This window comes from Scyliorhinus canicula, chromosome 3 (genome assembly GCF_902713615.1).
Source record: "Scyliorhinus canicula chromosome 3, sScyCan1.1, whole genome shotgun sequence".
In the NCBI taxonomy this organism is placed as follows: Eukaryota; Metazoa; Chordata; class Chondrichthyes; order Carcharhiniformes; family Scyliorhinidae; genus Scyliorhinus; species Scyliorhinus canicula.
The window spans coordinates 130,599,104-130,622,094 of record NC_052148.1 but is presented as its reverse complement, the minus strand read 5'-3'; the positions used below and the strand labels follow the sequence as shown (position 1 = coordinate 130,622,094).

The following is a 22,991-nucleotide window of genomic DNA, read 5'->3' as shown; positions in this document are numbered from 1 at the left end:
GAGGACTTATCTATTTTAACACTTTCCAGAATCGCTAACACCTCTTCCTTATGAACCTCAAGCCCTTCTAGTCTAGTAGCCTGTATCTCAGTATTCTCCTCGACAACATTGTCTTTTTCCTGTGTGAATACTGACGAAAAATATTCATTTAGCACTTCTCCTATCTCCTCGGACTCCATGCACTACTGTCCTTGACTGGCCCTACTCTTACCCTAGTCATTCTTTTATTCCTGACACATCTATAGAAAGCTTTCGGGTTATACTTGATCCTACCTGCCAAAGACTTCTCATGTCCCCTTCTGGCTCTTCTTAGCTCTCTCTTTAGATCCTTCCTAGCTAAGTTGTAACTCTCGAGCGCCGTAACTGAACCTTCACGTTTCATCTTTACATAAGCCTCCTTCTTCCTCTTGACAAGTGTTTCAACTGCTTTAGTAAACCACGGTTCCCTTGCTCGACCACTTCCTCCCTGCCTGACATATACGTACTTATCAAGGACATGCAGTAGCTGTTCCTTGAACATGCTCCACATTTCCATTGTGTCCATCCCCTGCAGTTTTCCTCTCCATCCGATGCATCCTAAGTCTTGCCTCGTCGCATCATAATTGCCTTCCCCCAGATATAACTCTTGCCCTGCGGTATACATCTATCCCTTTCCATCACTAAAGTAAACGTAATCGAATTGTGGTCACTATCACCAAAGTGCTCACCTACCTCCAAATCTAACACCTGTCCTGGTTCATTACCCAGTACCAAATCCAATACGGCCTCGCCTCTCGTTGGCCTATTCACATACTGTGTCAGGAAAGCCTCCTGCACACATTGGACAAAAACGGACCCATCTAAAGTACTCGAACTATAGTGTTTCCAATAATTGGAAAGTTAAAGTCTCCCATAACAACTACCTTGTTACTTTCGCTCCTATCCAGAATCATCTTTGCAATCCTTTCCTCTATATCTCTGGAACTTTTCGGAGGCTTATAGAAAACCCCTAACAGGGTGACCTCTCCTTTCCTGTTTCTAACCTCCGCCCACACTACCTCAGTAGACGAGTCCTCATCAAACATCCTTTCTGCCACCGTAATACTGTCCTTGACTAACAATGCCACCCTTCCCCCTCTTTTACCACCTTCCCCGAGCTTACTGAAATATCTAAACCCCGGCACCTGCAACAACCATTCCTGTCCCTGCTCTATCCATGTCTCCGAAATGGCCACAACATCGAAGTCCCAGGTGCCAACCCATGCCGCAAGTTCATCCACCTTATTCCGGATGCTCCTGGCATTGAAGTAGACACACTTTAAACCTTCCTTCCTGCTGTACACTCCTGGAACTTTGAAACCTTACTCATGACCTCACTACTCTGAACCTCCTGTATACTGCAGCTACAATTCAGGTTCCGAATCCCCTGCTGTACTAGTTTAAACCCTACCACTTAATATCATGGTATAAATTACTAGAGTTACTTTTCTTGTCATTGAGTTACTTTGGAAAATATGAATAAATTGACAGAAAATCAAAATACGAAGACAAACCACATGTCCTTTGGAGTTCATGCCCTTTTGATGCTGGATTTTGATGATGATAATCAACAGTATGGATGAAGATCCCATCAATTAAAATATTGTTGGGTTAATGAGGCAAAAAACAGTAAATAATTGGTTTAAGATCATCCTTCATAACTGTGTTCAATAGAAAACAGCTGTACTTTGCAATGTCAATGACATTTAAATATATCAGATGAAAGCTACAAACTGAGGTTTATTAAAGTTTACTTATATGTCTATTCAGTTACCTGTGCTATAGAATAGTCAGATGAATTTGCTGCCTGTAGTCCCTCATTTCCACTTATTCCAATACCAACGTGCGCTGTCTGGATCATTCCCACATCATTTGCTCCATCACCTATTGCTAATGTTATAACTTTCACCTGTTTCTTCACCATATCAACAATTTCGGACTTCTGAAGAGGCGAAACTCTGAATAAAGTGAAATAGGAAGATAAATTAGAGTGGAACAGAACCTCGGTAGGCTAGAAGAATAGCGATTTCTTTATCTTAAGTTCGTACTTTTGTGCAATACCACCTTCATTATAGACGCATGTCTTCAGCCACACTTAATTGAGCCTTTCTTACCACTGTCTGACTACCAGATCCTTTCCCTGGCTTCCCCGTCCATTATTCCAAAAGCCATAAGAAAGTAAGCTAAAGCAAAGTAAAAACAATTCAATAGCTTTGCTCAGAGTATAAATGCTTACCATTGTAAACAATGATCATCGCAGTTGGGGGAATTTATACTTTCTGCCTCATTAATGGGCAGCAAGTGGCTATCTGCTTCCTGAAAATCAGAACAGGGGTTGATGGGGCTGCAAGTTCAGATGGGGTGGGGTGGGTGTAAACTCTCCTTGCGAGCTCAGGAAAGCACTCTGGTACAAGCATTACACTGGGTGACCTGCAGCAGCCACGGTGTGCGACATGGCACCAGCCGCTTGCGGACCCTCCCGTGAAATAGCCCCCACCTATTGCCGGTTCACATGCCGCAGCAACCCCCCCCAAACAGTGACCCAGCCCCTGATAATGCCCACCCCCGCCCACAATTAGCCCTCCCCCGACTGTGGTGCTGCTGGACTGAGTCCACAGCCGCCACGCCGGGCTCCCGACGGATGAGACCACACGCGACCAACGCCGTCGGGAACTCGGCCGGTCGGGGGACAAAGCTTCGGGGGAGGGGGGGGGGGGTGGTTTCAGGCTTCGAAGGGGGCGGAGCATCGCAAAAGTGGTGCAGCCCCCGATTTGGTCGGGAACTGTGATTCTCTGACCAATCGGCGAATGCGACTTCGGCGTCGGCGACTGGAAAATCCAGTCTTTTGTTTAAATCAATGCCATACTGTCAATGGAAAGTGTTAATTTTTCTGCATGTTTGCAAAAGGGCAGAACAAAAAACATTTTCAAATGAACGCAATTGTATCAGTCTCTAGATTGAAGATAAATCAAACACCATCTTAAACTGTTTTCCTGGCTCTTGGTAGTATTTTTTATCCTTAAAAATGAAAACAGTAAAATCAATCATTATCAATTTCAAAAGGCAACATTTTCAACAGGGAAGAGAACATTTTAGATTAAACTCCCAAACTTATTAGCTTCCTCAATTTTTAAAAATGTTTTTTGATGTTTGTGACAACTAAGGCAATGTCTCGAATATATAGTATACTCTCAGCTGATTAAAGGTGGGAATGTGTACTTGCATGCTCAAATCTTTGGGTTTATCACTTTCTGGAACTGGGTTGCGAACACACCTGGCACAAACTCGAGAAACACCTGTTCTTCGGCATTATCAGTGGTGGATGGTTTGTACTCCTCTGGAAAGCCTGATAAGACTTGGGGCATACCTTTTGTGGAGTTGGGGTGAGGATCATGAATGATGAGGGAGGATTTGGACATTTGATGTTAATTGCTGTTGGCTGCCAGTGTCAATCGTGCAGTCTACCAGTTTCTCACCACCACCAGATCAGAGAGGGGAAAACACTTTTCTGTGGCAGTTCTGGAATCACTGAGGTTCTGCAGATACTTGCCCAGGTACCTCCAGCAGCTGCAGAACAAACTCTTGTCATTAATCAGTTGGCCTCTATTACAGTCTGCATTCTCTCCTATCGTTGCTCAACAGGGTCAGGACATATTGGTATGGGGACAGGAGGAAAGCTGCACACACCTATACAGGGAAAAGGGAAAAGCAGAGCTCAAGGTTATGGTCAGCCTCCAAGTCGAGTCTACTGTGGCAGTAACGATCATGGTGTCCCAGGTGGTTACAATCAGAAGAGTGCACTGGCACATGCCTTCTCAACTGAGTTCCTAGATGGTCCAAATATCTGATTATGCAATGGGTCCTCGACAGCCACCTCCTTAGCTGATGCTAGGGCGAGGTTACCACGGACCTGTTCCTAGGCCGTACAGGAATAGTTAATTCATCCCAGGCCACGGTCTTAGTGTTATAAATGTCCAATGTGCACTAAAATATGTATCATCCTCCTCCTTGTCCTACCCATCATATACAGTAATAATCATGGACGGGATTCTCCGCCGGTTTGATTCTCCATTTTGCCGATGCCCAGGGATTTCCCGACGGCGGGTGGCTGCCCCATAATGGGAAACCCCATTGACCGGCTGGCGTAATGGAGAATCCCACCGGCGGGTCAGGGCAGAAAAGTAGCGTGGTGGGGTGGAGAATCCAGCCCCATGCCTATGTATTTACACTGTGTACCTTGTGTTGCCCTATTATTTTATTTTCTTTCCATGTACTAAATGATCTGTTTGAGCAGCTCGCAGAAAAATACTTTTCACTGTACCTCGGTACATGTGAGAATAAACAAATCCAATCCAATGTGCGTCTCTCTGGGAATACCCCCACACTTTCAGTGGGGGCTTACTTGATGCTAACTAGGACTCTGTGAAAGTCAATATTCCATACCCCTAGGGGTCCTTTTTAGGTCAGTCTGAAGTGTAATGGGTTAATTGAATTGATATGGTAAAGAGCGATGTAGACCATGATGCAACAGTGGCATCAATAGTCACGTGCTAGAGATTCTGTATAGCCGGCAGAGCAGGCAGCCTCAAACCCATTCCATCTTCACCTCTGCAGTCCCACTCCAAACAGCAATTTGTAAGATTTGGGGTTCAGGAGTCATAGATTGCTCAAAATAGTCAGGAATTCATAAGTTATTTTAAGGTTGTTGATTGTTATCAAGAAGTAGCAGTTTAGATATAATATAGAATCTAAATATACAGAAAAGGCAAATGACAGATAATAGGTGAGAATGTTTTCTGGGACCTGTATCGAAATAATGGATGGGGGAAACTGATCTCCATGGCTGAAAGTGTCTGTTTGATAATAGCCATCTTCTTTGCCCAAGTCAGTATCAGGAAGCTCTTAGTCTTTGCCTAGATCAGGGTTGGAAGTTGCAGTTTCTTCTATTTTCTTCAATCTTCGTGAGCCAAGAAAAGCGTTATGCTGGAGCCAGCATCATTAAGAAACGCTTAACTGTCTGAAGTGATAGTTACTCTCTCGAGAGTCTGTTTACAGCTCCTATTCTGCAAGGCTTATGCAAAACTTTCATTCAATTGTCCACTGACAAAGGGACAGATATTCAAGGTAATCCTTCCGATTTCGTCCAGAGTGAGCGAGAGCAAGAAACAAGTCTTCGTATAATTTCTTAGACGTTTGATAGTACAGAACTTGAGTGTTGCCTAAAAAAAACAATGTTCTCAAAGCTTTTCATCTTGCACTCATCAGAACAATTTGCGAAAATACCAGAAGGAAAGGAAACAACAATTTATATTTGATGAGATGAGACTGCTGATTAGTTGGCAAAGCTCTGATTAGTAGAGGCATCGCCATGGAGGATACATCAGTTAACTGATGATGGACAGTTAACTGACAAGCTTTGTTTTAATTCAAACTAGGCAGGTTGACTCTAATTGGTCTCAAGGCATTGATTTGGGGGATAAGCCAGAGAATGGTTGTCACCTATTTTGTTTAGTTGAAATAGGCGTAATGTGTCTATGTGTTCTTTTTGTCTGCAAAGAACAGGGTTCTGTGTAGCGATATATGTAGCTTTTAGTATGTATAAGTGAGCCTGAATGATAATCTTAATTGGCTGGCAGCATAATTCTTAGCACACTTAGAATTGTTTAGCAAATGTCCAATTGCAGAATCACATCTAATGTTGGACATGGTGTTTTGGGTTTGAAAGCATGGATTGGTTGGGTACAGAGGGTATTTTGCCTGTATCAAACAACTGAAGGGACAACATGCCATTTGATACAATCCACCGTCTTACAGCCTACATATCTGGCATCACACTGGCACTGAAATCCATATAACACATTACTCATTTTGTAGGACAGGCAGAACGTATTTTTGGCTTGACAACAGCATCCTTCAGTGGTGAATATCATTTGTGTTACTGCACTATAGTAGCGTGATACAGCTAGCTTCATCTGTTCCTCAAATATTTGAGATATCTCACACTTCCTTGGGGGGGGGTGCAGGTTATTGAGTTAATGATCAGCCATGGTCACAATGAATGGTGGAGCAGGTTCAAAGGGCCGAATGACCTCTTTCTGCTCCTATTTTCTGTGTTTCTATCTTACCCACCCCACCACACCCTTACCCACTTATTCACCCTACCCCATCACCCACCAAACATGTCCATCATCCACCCTAACCCCTTTTATCACCACTTATACAATTACCTTATCTCTAGCTTTTCAAAAAAGTTTTGCAACATTTAAACTCTTTATTTACCAGAATATTGCAGCTACTGCCGTACAAAATGATTTGGCTAATCTTCCCCCTTTTTCCAGCACCAGAAAAAGCAGCACCATTCTCTGGAAAAGCTGGGATTGGACGTTCCAGCCAGAAACATGGAGCGCCATCACAGTATAGAAAAGCAGGGCTAGCGTGGCAATCTTATGGTGATTGCCTCTGCTCGGAAGTGTTTTTAAGGCAATCGAGACTGCAGTTATCACAGGCGCACTGCAGAAGGTCACCCCTCCAAAGGCATTAGGCCCACTGGAGGATCAGCGTGCCCACACAAAATATGCAACCCCATAAAATCACCAGCTGTTTAGGTATACATTTCTTCCACAAAGCATCACCGAGTATTCAGAAAATCAGCCCTACTGCAAATAGGTCAGCAAACTGAAAGTCCAGCCCTCTGTATTTAAATATGTTCTGTTCTTTTAGAATAGGTACATATAATCTCACAGCATCTGAAATGTCCAAAAGTATTTTAGAAAAACAACCCGATTATTTGAAAGGTTACATTTTCCAACTGTGTGGCTTCAGCCCAATGGGCAAGGATCCATGAGTGCACAATAAGAAAATCTGCACTTACAAATCAGATTGTTTTTAGAAATCACCAGAATCAGACTTCTCCTATTTATGGTGTTGATTTCTCCTGGTCAGTGGGGTGTCACTATATAGCACATTTGCTTTTCTTTCAGAGTAAACATAAGATTATATATAGGATTATATTGCCCACTTGATTACACAATTTCCTCTGCACATTTCAAAAATGCTGAACAGCAAGAGACATAGAATATTATTTTTTTCTCATGTCTCCCGTTCCGACTCTTTTATGTGATGAAAGATGTACAATATATTACTGGTGTATATTGAATTGCATACAACTGATAAAGCAATTGGACTATTTACATTTTGCAAGAATCAGGATTTAATTTTTCAAACTTAAAAAACAAACATAGCATTCATAAAATGTTAATATTCCAGCTTACCTGCAGCAGATGACCGCCTTGCAAGACAAAGCAAGATCCAAAAAAGACTGCCGCACTCCAAATGTCAGGGCATATTTGAGGGTTTTCCCATCTATAATGAGTGCAAAGTCATTGTCCTTGTGCAAAGCATCGCCTAGCGTATTGCAGTGCTGGCTGAGTAGGTCCCTTGTTATCTGTGAAGTGATTTAAAAAATTAAACTGATTTACACTGATGGAAAAAGTTCTCAGAAAACTGAGAAGTCATCCTATTACTTTGAAAGCAACAAATCTGAAAACGTAAAATAAAATGACTTCACTGAAGTGCTTTCCCATCAAACAATCTGATTCATACAAATAAAAGCAAAATACGGTGGATGCTGAAAATCTGAAATAAAAATCTGGTTCAATGAATTTCAATTGAAACACATTTAAGTTCTTCCAAACTAAAAATGTGAGGTTTCTAAAAACCCAATGTGAATATCATTATGAATTATTTCCTCTACTCAGGCTAAACCACCAAAAAAAAAAGTTCGACCCAATTTCACAATTCTAAGGTACAGGTGCAATTTGCACCTACAATTCCAAATAAAAGATTTGTGACAATGATGCCAACATTTTCCTATCTCTTCTTGTGCACATGCTGCAAGTCATCGCAGTGGAGAGGAAACACAATAGAGGTACATCTGTTAGTTTATCTCTGTCGAAGAAAAGTCAACTGTGCTGACCACAAGAAATGCTTTAAATTAAAGCAACAACAACTTATATTTATATAGCACCCTTAACCAGAACGTGCCAGGAATACTCAAAATAATTTAAGAATGTAGAGGAAACCTGATCCAAAATTTGAGAGGTTAGCAGATCAATGGAACAAGGAAATTCAGTAGAAACCAACCACTTGAATTCCCACAGTCCAGAGGGATGGCCTCAAAAATTACATTGCACACTGCAAGGGTGAGGAAGAAAGAGGGATAAACATTAAACAGGGCAAGGTGAATGAATTTAAATAATGATATCAGGCAGCTTCCCCAAGAATCCAGCTGTATGGCATGCCTTAGTCTTTACTGCTGGGTGACCTATATATTCAATAGGGAGTAGATATGTCAGTAAACACATTTTAGTTTCAGTTGTGGCAGTCAACAGTCAGTTGGTAGCATTCTCACTTCTGAGTCAAAGGTTCTGGGTTCAAGGGCTTGAGCACAAATATCAAGGCTCACACTAACAGTACAATACCGAGGGAATTCTGCACTATTGGTGGTGTTTTTCAGGAGAAACATTAAATCACGGCCCAATCCGCCTGCTCAGGGGGATGTAAAAGGACACCTGGCATTATTTTGAAGAGCAGGGGATCTTTCTGGGGAGTTCTGGACAATATTGCTTCCTCAGTCAAATTCATAAAAACAGATTATCTGGCAATTATCACATTGCTGTTTGTGGGAGCTTGCTGAGCGTTTATTGGTTCCCACATTCCCTATACACGATTGACTACACTTCAAAACTACTTCAGTGGCCTTGAGATGTTGAATGGTTGTGAAAATCCATTTATAAGAATGAAATAGATTGAAAATTGATCAGGATAGACTGAGCAAACAAGCCCGAGACTGGCAAACAACATTCGATGGAAGTAAGAGCAGCTTGATTCTTTCTACAGATAGACAATTCTAATATTTTCAAACACAATCAGTACACTCATGGGCTGGCATGTCTCCCACTCCACCATAACCATCAAGCCAGGGAAATCAACCCTGGTGCCGGCATACCTAAATACGAGACTTCAACCTGATGAAGCTGCAGCAACAGTAGCAGCATCTAATAGACAAAGCTAAGCGATCCCAGAACCAATGGATCAAATCTAGGCTCTGCAGTCCTGCCAGATCCAGCCATGAATGATGTTGGGCAACTAACTGGAGGAGGAAGTTCCACAAGTATCCCCGTCTTCCAGAAGGGGGGGGGGGGGGGGGTGCGCAGCACACAGTGCAAATGACAAGGCTGAAGCACTGTTCAAGTGCATGGTCCATCTTGCCTCTTCCCGAGATCCCATTCACTCCACGTCACAAGAAACGGCTGAAGGCACTGGATACCACAAAGGATATGGAGCCTGACAACATTCTGGCAATTGTACCAAATTTGTGTGCACGAGAACAGGTCATGCCCCTGTGACACTGGATGATTTTAGGAAAGTTGGATTATAAATGCATTAGGCAATTTAAGGGTTAAAAGCCTGGGGTTAAAATGTGTCTGACTGCAATGGTCATGCTTTTTAAAAAATAGCTGTTTCTGTTCTGCAGGGCGTGGGTGGTTTTCACAGCCAGAAGGAGAAATTGACAAAAGGAATGTGTTTTTCAGGCTGGGCTAATGATTGGGGAACTCACTGCAGTGTTAATGTGCTTTCAGTCCCTGAAAAGCTAATCAGTGCTGGGTAGAGCTAAGAGATTTTTTTTTGGAGTAAAGCTTTTGGAAGTGAAGTCTGATCTCGCAACCCTTGGTTTTTTTTTTAGACCATAAGTAAAGTCAGTTTTCTTTCCCAGTAGGATAGTTAAAAAAGAGTAATAATATTTTAAAAAGCAGAGCAGTCTTGTCTGAAGACAAGGAGCTGAAACAACCCAGTTGAAGCAGTTATTTGAAGATATTCAGCCAGAGTCTGAACGGGTTCTAACAGGGACCAAAATATGTTCTGTCAAGCAAGTCTTACTATATTATCTGCAGATTTTTGAAGCTGGATTGAGAACCGTATGTTTATTCGCTTGTTGAGTAGCAATGTTAAGGGGTAATTGTAAGATGTTCTTTTTCAGGCATGAAGTCAAAAAGTTTGATATTTTATTTATAATGAAATTTTGCTTTAGAAATAACAAAGCCCTATTATTTCATGCAATCACTTCCGGAGTGAATAATTCTTTCCACACAGTCTTACAAATAAATTAAAATATTGGGGTTTCAGCCCAGTATCCTAGCCACTGTTGGGGTCTGGTCTAGGATATCAATACCCCTAGACATGCTGTTGCAGTAGAGCCACAATATTGGCATCTATCCGACGTGAAAAATTGCCCAGGAATGTCCTGTCCACAAAAAGCAATAACAATCTAAACCAGCCAATTATCGCCACATCAATCTACTCTTGATCAACAAAGTGATGGAAGGTGTTGTCAACAGTGCTGCCAAGCTGAAATTACTCACCAGTAACCTGCTCACTGATGCTCCATTCAGGTCATGCAAGGGCCACTTAGCTCACATTGCATCCTTGGTCCAAACATGAAAAAAAAAGCTGAACTCTAGGTGAGGTGAGAGTAACTGCCCTTGACATCAAGGCCACATTTGATATCAATTTGGTATCAAGGAACACTAGCAAAGCTAGAGTCAATGGGAATTGGGCAAACTCTCCACTGTTTGGAGTCAAGCATAGTGCGAAGGAAGATGGCTACGGTTGTTGGAGGTCAATCATCTCATTCCTAGTTCATCGCTGCAGGATCTCCTCGGGGTACTGTTCTAGGCTCAACCAGCTTCAACTACTGTCATCAATGGCCTCCCCTCCATTGTATGGTCAGAAGAAGGGATACTCACTGATGATTGCACATTGTTCTGCACCATTCATGGCTCCTCATATACTAAAGCAGTCCATGTCCACATGCAGCAAGACCTGGACAACATCTAGGCTTGGGCTGATAAGTGGCAAGTAACATTGGTGACACAATTGCCAGACAATGACCATCTCCGATGTGCGAACCTAACCATTCCCCTTAGACATTAGATACTACCATTGCTGCATCCCCCATTGCCCAGAAGCTGGACTGGACCAGCCATATAAACACTGTGGCTACATTAGCATGTCAGAGGCTGGGAATTCTGTGGCAAATAACTCACCTCCTGACCCTGCAAAACCTGACTGGGAGACAGAAACATAATGGAAACTCTCCATTTGCTTGAATGTGTGCAGCACCAACACAAGACATTTGACACCATCCATGACAAAGAAGCAGTCTTGATTGGTACTCAGCCATCACCTTAAACATTCATTCCCTCCACCACCAATACACAGTGGCATCACTGACCCATCTACAAGATGCACTGCAGCAACTCACCAAGGCACCTTCGACAGCATCCTCCAAACACATGACCTCATCCACCAAGATGATCAAGGATAGCAAAAGCATGAGAACATCACGACCTGCAAGTTCCATTCCAAGCTGCACGTCTTTCTGACTTGGAACTATATGACCGTTCTTTCACTGTCACTGGGTCAAAATCCTGGAACTCCTTCCCTAATAACATTATGGATGTACATAAATTGCATGGACTACAGCAGTTCAAAGCTCACCAGCACCTTCTCAAGGACAGGCAGGGATGAGCAATAAATGCTGACCTAGCCGGGCCCCAACTGCATAAAAGAATAAAATAAAAATAAAAGTAAGACACATAATGGAGGGTACCCTCTAGGTGAAGATGAAACTCATCGTGACAAGAACTGTGCAGTGGTTAATCCTACTATTACTGTCAAAGATTGGGGCATCTGTGATACATAAGGATAAGGTCAAGTCTTTCGTGATGATTCACTCGCTGATTATTTCAAGTTCAATCTGACAACTATGACCATCAGGACTTAGTCAGCATGGTCACTAGTGGTGTTACTGAGCCACTCGTGGCCATGGATATTGAGTACCTCACCCAGAGTGCATTCAGCCCAACTGGTTAATGCTGATGTTTATGCTCCTATTCCTGCACATCTTCATGTCATCATATCAGTATTATCCTTTTATCTCTCATGTACTTACTAGCTTCCTCTTTAATACATAGGACTGGATTCTCCGCAGTCGGGATGCTCCATTTTGCCGGCAGCCCGGGGGTTTCCTGACGGCATGGGCCTACCCAAAATGGGAAACCCCATTGACCAGCCGGCGAAATGGGGCAGCCTGCCAGCATGCTGAACCAGAAATTGGACATGGCGGGGCGGAGAATCCAGCCCAGTGTCTGAAGGCTGATGCTAAAGTGGTATTTCCCAGGTGATCAGATTGGGGCAATGTAAAATGCTTTGTTACTTCATTGTATGTAATGCATACAACTTTGGGCACCCTCCTCCTCCTCCACCTAGAGGGTCACTGAGATTCTGGTAATTGGATAGGGAAGGGAAACAAGATGATACTGGACTTGAGGTTACATTTGATGTCTTGTGCTTTTATTCCCACTGGAGAACTGGGCCCTTAATGAATATTCAATACTTATTTGAGACTTTAAATGCGCAAAAATGAAAGAGTGCATTAGGTGATGGGTTTGGGTAGGAGGGGGATTTGGGTAGGAGGAGGATGGAATTTTTAAAAATGGCAAAATGTCAGGTTCTGACTGAAACTGGTATCTTGTCCTAAGATGTTCTGACACACTGGGCACGATTCTCTGGAAACGTTTCCAAGTGTGGTAGTGAGCGTGAATTGCGGTGAGCTTCCCGGCGTTCGGCCCAGTGAGGCCGAATGTTAATTGGTCCATTTAACAAGGCCTCACGGGCTTCTTGCTGCAACTGATGGCTCGCCAGCTGATTGACCGGGACCGTGCTCACCAGCCCCCCACTAACAAGGTCGTGCAGCACTTGCTCAACCAACCCCAGCCAGCTTGCACTAATGCCGTTGAGACCAACCCCAAGATTCAGAGACGATGAGCTAGTGGAGGCCAGAAGGGATGTCCTGCTCCCCCAAAGGTGCAGGAGAGTCAGCCACAAGGCAGTCAGTGCTGCTTGGGATGAGGTGATGGCAGCTGAGAGTTTGGGGAGTGTGACCAAGAAGACTGGCCTCTAGTGAGTAGACACCAACGCTCCCCATCCCGCTGAAGGGAGCATCCACCCCCCAACTCCCCATGTAGCCTTCAATCCTCCCTCCAACCCCTCCCTTCAAAACTTCCCTACCACCACTGTGAACCACGTATGTGGCTAATGATGTCACTTCTCAGGAAGATGTCACTGTCACTTCTCAGGAAAAGCTCTCCCATAATCGTGGTGAGAGGGCCAAGACTAGCGATGGGGTGACAGACTTAAGAATCGTCACCTCCTTCGAAGAGCATGCCCTGAAGGTGACTGGGGTGACCAAGGACAGATCAGTCACCCATGCGGAGGCTAGTGGACGGCGCAGAAGAGAGGAGCCACCGGGCTCCACCCACAGCACCTGTCAAACATGGGTTGTTATTGCCTTACTGACTGACCCATCCCTTAAAAAATTTTTTTTTTTAAAGAGTGTTCAATTCTTTTTTTTATCCAATTAAGCAATTTAGTGTGGCCAATTCACCTAACCCTAAACATCTTTGGGTTATGGGGGGCAAGACCGTGCCGGGATCAAACCCGGGTCCTCAGCATCATGAGGCAGCAGTGCTAACCACTGCCCCACCATGTTGACTGACCAATCCCTCCCACTGACCACATGTCCATTCTCCCGCAGGTCCTCCAGCCGACGGTCCATCATGGGCGGCGCCCTCTCCCGACGCCGATGCGAACACCTTGGAGGAGAGCTGTGAGGATGTAACCGTTATAGTCGCGGCATAGCTGCCATCCCCAATCTCCACCAGCACAGATACACACACCTCGGTGGGACATGTTAGTGGACAGGCTTTTGGGGCACAACCTGGTGTGCACCACACCGCTGCTGATGCACATCAAGTTGAGGCAGAAACCCTCAGGCGAGCCACCAGTCAGAGGGCTGCTGGGTCCCAGCGTGTGCCTGTGGTACGGAAGCACTCAGAGTGCAGCCAGACATTCAGGGGAGATGTCAGCATCACACCTGCAGATCCATAGCTGTTTGGAGGGGTCCCTGAGGCTACGGGTGCAAGATATAGCGCCAGCAATGCGTGCCACCGAGGCCAACACTGCCATGGTGGCGACCGCAGTGGAAAGCCTGTGCATGGCGTAGGCACCATTAGTGAAGGTGTCCAAGGTGTCGTGCAGTCAGCGACTGCCATGTTTGAGGGTCATGACAGAATGTCCGACTCACTGAGGGATGTCATCCAGTATCAGGCCAATCTAGGTGAGGTCCTGCAGGACATGCGCCGCTCTCAGATATGCACAGCTGAGGCGTTACGGAGCTTGTCTCAGTCATAGGTTGGCATTGTCGAGGCGCTGCAGAGTCTGTCCCAGTCTCTGAGGAGCATCACCGAAGGCGTCAACACTGAGGTGCAGACAATGGGGAACCATCAGGTGTGGCAGGGGCAACCGGGGCTCTAACCAGCTGCCGCTCTGTCCCAGGGTGAACGCCAAGGCCCTATGGGCACCCACCTGGAGGAGGGAGCGCTGGGTTCCAACCTGCACCCGTCCCCTACAATAGCTCCCCACAGAAGCCTCTCTGCCCCTCCATCAGGTTCACATTTTTCAAAAGGAGTACTAATCAGCGCCAGCATGACCACTTGCTGGGTCGGCTGCTGAATGACAGGGGGCCGTTGAATATGGGGTGGTTCTCATTAATTGTATGGAAATAGGTTTGTCGCCTCGCTATGGTGAGATCCCGATTTCATCTTTGGGAGCTGGCCGGTTGCATTATAAATGGTTTGACGCCTGGCGCGGTTCTTGTTTTTGGCCTCTTCCGCTATTCACCGGCTCATTTCGCTTGAGCGAGAGCCGGAGAATCGCGCCCACTTTCAAAAGAAAAATCAGGGGTGTGTTTTGCACTTGGCAGGGCAGGGTCCGATGGAGACGGCAAATCTGCCTACACAGAGCCCAGTGCACCATCTTAAAAAGACACCCCGATCTGCAAAAAAAAATGAACTGCCTCCCACCGCCCCATAACTATGGAGGACCCAATCCCCCACAAGTTTCAGGTTGAACCCAGCCCACTACCATGGGGTACTCTTTCTCCCCCTCACCCTGACCCATGCACTCGCCAGTGTGCACCCCTCTTCCCCACCCACCACAATGGGAAGTCCTCTCCCCAATGGAGAAGGGCATCACCCCTGGCATTGCCCTTTGGCAATGCCCACCTCAGTGTCCCCTGGCACTGCCCCCAAGGGACAGTGCTAGGGAAAATATTGAGGCTTGGCCACAAAACCAAGGGCCTTCAGGCACCTCTGCACCCCCAGCATGGTCATCCTGACTTATTTCTGTTTTCGAAAGCCTGTAGTGAATCGCACTGACTGATGTTACTCCGCTAGGTGGGTTGTGGGCATTCCACACGGCTAAACGCTATGGCATTTAATGATATTGAAATCCATGTAAATATATGGAAACCAGCAGGCCGTTGGGAAGATCTCAATCCGAGGTCTCCCCGGTGCAAATCCCAATATGACCTTCACACGGGATTTAGTGGCCATAATGGGATTTGTGCCTGTGGTGAATGGATCAAAAAACTCGCGCCCATGGGTGTAGTCCATATAAATTAAAACAGCAATTTGTCTTCAAGCAGTATATCACAGGAAATTAAATTTATGCATAACTATAGGAAGCACGAGACTCAAGTAACATGTCACAACATACAAATTACACTAAAATGTTACTGTACAGTCCTTCACAGTGCACTAATGATGGATGAAGCAGAATTAAATACCAAACCAACAAAATATTTTAAGATTTGGACTATATCTTTATAAGAATCTAATGAAAATAGTTCTCACAATTCCAAAGATCCATATTTTTTTTAAAAAAAGGGTTGAAAAATTCCATGCACTTTTTCTTGCTCAAAAAAGCAAAATCTGGTCTTAAAAAATGAAAATCATATTAAAAACCAGGGATTATTAAAAAAACCATTTCTGGCATTCGTTCCCTTTTAAATCCAACCAATTGTCACATACTATAAAAGACGTGCCTGACATGCAGGTACAGATTGAAGTTACCATCTATTGCAGACAATCTACAGGGACTCCTAACTTACTGCTGTAACAAGCTGCTGAAATTTTACCTAAAAGAAATATTTACAAATCAAATGCTTAAAATTTTGCAGACGAAGGAAAGGCAGTTGGTTTTGGGTTGATCATGAAAGATTACCAGGAAACGTGCCACAGCTGTTTCTGTAACTAAATCAAAAGCAATTCTGCCCCAATAATAAATAGCTCAATTGTAGCATAAGTGAACTGCACAAGATAGAGTAATATGTGGATAAAACTCACGTTATGTCTGCTGCAATGTTTGTGTCAAGTACTCCATATTTGGTCCATATTTCCCCATGTAAGCCCACCAGGAGGTAATTTTCATAATATTCACGCAAGTATGTTCAAACATAGGCCACCAAGATGCTTACTGTAGACTAAGTGAGCAATGCACACTGCTTTCAAAATGACAGTGAAGCTAATGGCCTCATTCAATGGGAATATCGAACGGTTGTTGTCTGATTACAGTGCTCCATCATCAGCAATGGTATCTCACTGCCTGCTTCATATTGTGATCCTGGACCAGATCCCAACAGTGGCTAGGATACTGAACAGAAATCCCAATATTTTATTTTAATTTTGTCAGATTGTGAGGAAAGGATACCTTGCTCCAGGAGTGATTTCAAACAAAATTGGGATGTGGTATATTAAACAAACTTTATTACTAACGCAGTATAAAAATATTTTAACATCACACCAGAAAATGGCTTACAATTACCCGTTAAAAATGCTATGTAGTGACACAATAACCCTTAACTGCTGCCTTTATTCCCACCCAAAGAACAAAACCAATTCAGCTCTCAAACCATTTTCACATACAGTTCACACTCAGGAATCTCTGCTGTACAGAGATGTCTGGATACTCTACTTTGAGAAAGACTGATCTTTTGACAATGCTTTAAGAAAGAGACCTGACCCTGTCAGAACAATACAGGACCTGCAGCTGAAGTCTTCAGAAACTCTGGCTGTATTTCTTCAGAAGTTGCTTCTCAGCTTGTTTCAGCACATCTTCCAGGAGTCACACAATTCTGAACTGCTTGGAAAGAAACAGCTAATTTGTCTGCAAACAGATCTTTAATTAAACTGTAGTAAGAGCAGGTGCTTGACTTCTGCTTACATCCCAATCTATAACTCAACTAAACTGCTTTGCTGCAAAATGCCTGGTACTTTGGCTCCTCCCATTAATTGCATCATCTTACCAAGCTGAAACACAATGTTTCTAATTAACTCCACAGGGAACTTCCTTAATGCAAACAAAACCCCATTAGCCCAAACTTTTCAGATGCCTTAATTGCACACCTGGCTCCAAAACCTTTCAAACGAGGATTCTTTAAAAACACTACTGCAGCAGTCATACACACACTAACCCAGACTTTTAAACCTTACTGCACCAAATATCCATGGATCTGAAATTTCTACATTCATCACACTTTTTATTGAAATGCATGTGAACTTATTGAATTTGCACTGCAAATATTAATTAATCTTGCAACATTAAATCTTGTCCATTCTAAATACACTTTGAATAAGGTTTTGAGCATTATTGCTGCTAAACAACCCCTCTGGTATTGAAAATCAGCCATTACAAATGTGGAGGCTCACCCCTTCAGGCTTTACTGTTGGGAGATTTTAAAAATGCATTTTTAACTTTTCTTTCTCTCACAATTCAATCTTTCTTTCCCTCTTTTAATTTCTCTTTCAGTATATGATTTGGCATTGATTTCACCTACTCTAAGTTACAATTATTGTTTAGTCCTTGTGCTACTATTTTCACAATTCTTCAATCTGGTTGGTTATGGAGATGGGCAGTTGCTTGCCCTGGTATTTAGGCGTCAGACACCGGTTTCACTTGGTCTAACTTTATCAGCATGCACTTTCAACAGTTTTCCATGGAAAAGAAAACATTAAAAACTGAAACGTGCTTGGAAGGGCAAGTCTAACTAATGGTAGACATCATTAGAAAACCTGCAACTGTAAAATCTAAACCAGGTCTGCTTTGTTCGGTCCAGTAGTTCATTACCAGAGGTATAATACGGCCCCAACAGTAAAGAACAGATAATAACTGTTTTCTGCTTCATGTCAGACCACAAAGGAAATTTAGAAATAAAAACAGCGCTCAAAAGGGATCGATTACAAATTACCCCTTTACAGCTGTCAACATTGACAACTATCAGGGGTGACATCTGTGATGTGCACGCACAGAACCATTCAACTATATAAAGCAATGTGTTTTTTTAAGACATTAAAAATTTACCTTTCTTTAATATACATTAAAGTGAGTGACTGACACTTGGTGGCCTCCATTTGGCATTTCCACTTATTGAGTCTGAAGAGAGTTTTGAAAATCTTTTCTTTGAAGATAGCAGCATATGAAAACTAAACCAACACACAGTAGGTCTGGTTGTATTTGATTTTACTTTCTCACTGATAACATTTATGCAGAAATTGTGGCAGCAGTAAAATCAGAGATGACATTAAAGAAAATACCAACTTCTGCCTACCTCCAGCCCTTGTCATGAGTGGCATTGTCAGTGCATTTTGACCACACTCTTCGAATACTATAAATCTGGGTGCATGCAACATATTTTATAATTTTACGTAAAATGTCAAGGTACGGGTAAATACGCACAATGTGGTTGGATTGCATTGTGGACTGACACTAACCACAAATATTGCCAATATTTAAAACAGAGCTGCTCTGGTCAGCAGGCAGGTGAAACTTTAAAAACCATTTCTGAACTTTTAGGCTGAACATTAGCAATAGATTTTAATTAGCATTTAATTGGAACTGTATTTTTCCCCCATCAAATCTTGTTAATGAGGATTTGCATCTGTGGTGTTTTATTTTAATGTAATACTCAATTAATAGAACTTGTGCTGTCAAATTTCTGTAGCATCTGGAAGTGCTGCGTGTATCTTGGAAGACGCACGTTAACATTCCTTTAGCTGAAATATAATTTAGTTCTAAAGTCCCTGAACAACCAACCACATGACCACCTTATGAAAGTTGATCACGGAGGAGTGATTCTTACTTCTTAAAGCCTTGAAAGGTACCATTACATCTTTTCTCATCAATAGGAGTTACTGCTTTGCTTATATACAGGGAATCAATATGAATCAGTACAGACTTGCGTGTAGGTTTAGTAACCATTCCTGCTACAACAGTAAAGGTTAAAGCATGAATTTCAAGTAACAGCTATAGAGCTTGCACAAGATTTAGTATGAGTGCAGGTCATCCAATGAAGAAAATTACTTCACCGTACAAACTTATAAAATCACTAATTGGGAACAGTAAAAAGTATCACAACTTTCAAAAAACAAATATAGATAGAGACTCAAATGTGTACATCAATCTTACATAGAAATATAATTTTGTCCCACTTCATCAGACCTTAAATTGCACCAGTCATTCAACTATGCATAAATGAAAAAAAAAAATGTATGATTAGGTGATACAAACAAAGCAACCATACAATGAGAGAATTGGGCACTTCAGTTCATATTCAGGAAATATAGGGTAGTTGTAAAAGGAAGGATCAAACAGCACTGGAAAGCAATGATGTACTTGAGGGCTCAAGGATAGATTCTATTTGGTTAGAACGAGGAAACAATAGAAAAGCTGTTACCCTGCTGGGAGTATACTATAGGAAAAATAGTGTAAAGGCGATAGAGGAGGAAAACAGTAGGCAAAATACAGAAATATGCATAAACTATAGAGTACTGATAATGGAGGTCTACAATTATCCTGATACAGACTAGAATCATAAATAACAGATTAAAGGGCAAAGGGGGAAGAATTCTTGAAATGTGCACAAGAACTTTCTAGATTGGTATGTTTACACCCCAGTGAAGATAAAAGCAGACTGTTGCTTCTTCTGAGGGATGAAGAGAGGCAAGTGGAAAATGATTTACTGGAAGAACATTTGGAAACAGTGATCACAATATTATTAGTTTCAGAGCAATTATGGAAATAGACAAAGAATAAAAAACAAATCCGAAAGTACTCAACTGGAGGAGGGCTAATTTCGGAGTTAAAAAGGGATCTGTCCAGTGGACTGGAGTCAAAGATTGACACATAAAATAGTAAATTAGCAATGGGAGGCTTTCAAAGGGATTATTGTTTGGTATAAACTAGACATTTTCACAAGGAAAGGAAGAGTTTCTACAAGCCTCTGGATGAATAAAGATATAAAGATTAAAGTGAAATAGAAAAAAGAAGCTTATAATAAACGCTGAGCTCATAATTCAGTTGAGAACCAAACTGAATGGAAGAAAGATTGAACAAAGGCAACATAAACAATACAGTACAATTTTAAAGTGGATTCAGAAACAGAAGTACCTGGGGTACATGTACAAAAGTCTTTGAAAGAGACAGGGCAAGTTGAGAAGGATTTTAAAAAGGCACATGGGATCCTTGGTTTTATCGAGGAACAGAGTACAAAGGCAAGGAAGTTATGCTAAACTTTCATAAAACACTAGTTAAGCCTCAACTGGAATAGTGTGTCAATCCTGGGCATTAAATTTTAAAAAGTATTTCAAAGCCTCAAAAGAGCAAAAGTTTCAGTTATGTGAAGAGACTGAAAAACAGCGGTTTCTGAGGAGGTCAAGGGGGAATTGATAAAGGTGTTGAAAATTAAAGGGATTTGAAGGAGTAAGTAATGAAAAAATGTTTCCACTGATTTACAGTTAGTGATAAAACAACCAGAGGCGACATGAGGATTTTTGATGCAATAAGTTATGATCTGATATGCACCATTTGAAAGGGTGGAGGAAGCAGCTTCAACAATAATATTCAAAAGGGAATTGAACATTTCAAGTAGAAAACTTTGCAGAGCTATGGGGAAACAGAAATGGGATTTGGATTAATTGGATAGCTCTTGCAAAGAGTCAGCACAGGCAGACTTGACCGACTGGCCTCCTCCTGGGTTGTATAACTCTTATGACTCTCAGATGCCATAGAAGAAGAAATATCCTATACTCAATTCATACTTCACTGGGAATCTCCCAGTGAGACCTGCCTTTGGAATAAATCTCATTTGTAAAGCAACAGAGGAAAAGCTTTCACACACAGCTGCATTTACATCATTGCTTTCTTTGTTCTTGTAACTGGGCAGCTAGCTCTTCTCAATCAACAATCAGAAAGCAAAATATTTATCTTTCCCAGCTTTAGTGCCACACAATATCAAGCAAATCAGTTAACAATTTATTTTGGTTTGTTGACAAAACAAGCAACCCAAGACTTGATCCAGCTCAATTATTGAAACTCATTGAAGCAATTCGCTTCAGGCTTCAGGGACGGTCTGTGTAGGTCTCCTCATTAGTAAATGATCAAAATGTATCTGAGATCACACTTTTAAAAAAACTGCCTCCTTCCTTCTTCTACGGCCTCCCACTGATTTGAAGCACTTGACAGTTGAGAGATTGGACATGCCTGTTGTCAGGGTTCTGTCAAATTTGGTGTCACTTTGTAACTCGATGCTAAGAGGTATGCAAGGTAAATTTCATGATGATTTCCTCTTCCATGTATATTTTTAAAAAATAATTCCCAGGATATGAGTTTCTCCAAGAATGTTGATATTTATTGTCCGTGCTCAATGATCGAAAGGGGGGAGGGTGGTCAGCTGTTTTCTGGAATGGTCGTACCACATGTGATTAAGTGCTCAACCTAGTGTCAGTGAAGTAATAGACATGCGTTTAAGCCAGGATGGCATGCGACTTGGAGGGGAATTTGAAGATGATTGTGCCTCCATGCACCTGCTTCCCTTGCCCTTTTGGATGATGTTGGACACGGGCTTTGAAGAATCCTTGGTTAGCTACAGAAGTAGCTAAAAATTCTCACCACAGTATACTGATGGTGGGGGGAGTGAATGTTTAAGCTGGTGAACGGAGTGCCAATCCAGCAGACTGCTTCGTCCTGGATGATGTCAAGCCTCGTGTGTTGATGCAGCTGCATCCATCCAGGCAAGTGGAGCATATTTTATTACACTCCTGACTTCTGCTTTGTAGGTGGAGGAGAGTATTTGGGAAATCAGGAGCCAAGTTACTTATCCAGTCGACTTTTTATTTCAAACATGAAAATGACTGTTAGGTATTAGAGAGAAATTAGCACAGGTTTACTGTCAATCGTAGAAGGTAACTTCTGATAATTTTAATACATTTTCACTATTTAAGGTGAGTGGTAGTTGAATAAGGCACTCATGCATAACCTATTAAAATCCTTGGTACAGTGTGTTACAAAACTAAAGGCAACAAATATACTCTTAAGAGTATCTAGCAAGACTGGCTTCAAGTCCCAAGGAACATGGTAATTATGTATAGAGCAGCAGTTCAAACTAATTTGAAATACTGGTCACCCTACAGCAATAGTGGCTTTCAGTTTTGGCTGCACAGATGGTCAACTAAAGAGATACCTGGGATAAAAATATTTACACCCAAGTCTGCCTAAACTGGATATGTTTACAGTGGAGAGAAAAAAAAGGAGGCGCAAGGGAGCTTTCAGAATTCTGAACATAAAATTCTTCCATCAGGCCATTCCTATAATACACTTTTAATTTCCACCTTCTCAGTCACAGAGAAACTAGTTTGGAGAGACCAAAAGGAGTGAGGAAAGAAAGATTGGAATATGTTGTGGCTGCACGGTGGCACAGTGGTTAGCCCTGCTGCCTCATGGTGCAGAGTTCCCAGATTCGATCCCGGCTCCGGGTCACTGTCCGTCTGCTGTTTACACATTCTCCCCTTGTTTGCATGGGTACAACCCAACGATGTGCAGGGTAGATGGATTGGCTATGCAGAATTGCCTCGTATTTGGGAAAAAACGAACTGGGCACTCAAAATTTTTAAAAAACTGATTGGAATATGTTACTTGGAACATGGGACAGTGCTATTATTGAAGAAAAAGTATTCCTA

The 22,991-nt window shown here is 42.5% G+C and overlaps 1 protein-coding gene across 4 annotated transcripts in view; it reads right to left on the bottom strand.

The window, feature by feature from the left end:
• The window catches only part of atp8a1 (ATPase phospholipid transporting 8A1), a 433,224-nt gene that overhangs the window by 104,012 nt on the left and 306,221 nt on the right, over positions 1–22,991 (bottom strand). For all 4 annotated transcript variants that reach the window (XM_038791303.1, XM_038791304.1, XM_038791307.1 and 1 more), the window contains 2 exons: positions 7,290–7,462; positions 1,793–1,976 (listed from right to left, as the gene is read on the bottom strand). In XM_038791303.1, coding sequence (XP_038647231.1) covers positions 1,793–1,976; positions 7,290–7,462 — 357 coding nt within the window. The remainder of the gene's footprint in view (positions 1–1,792; positions 1,977–7,289; positions 7,463–22,991) is intronic.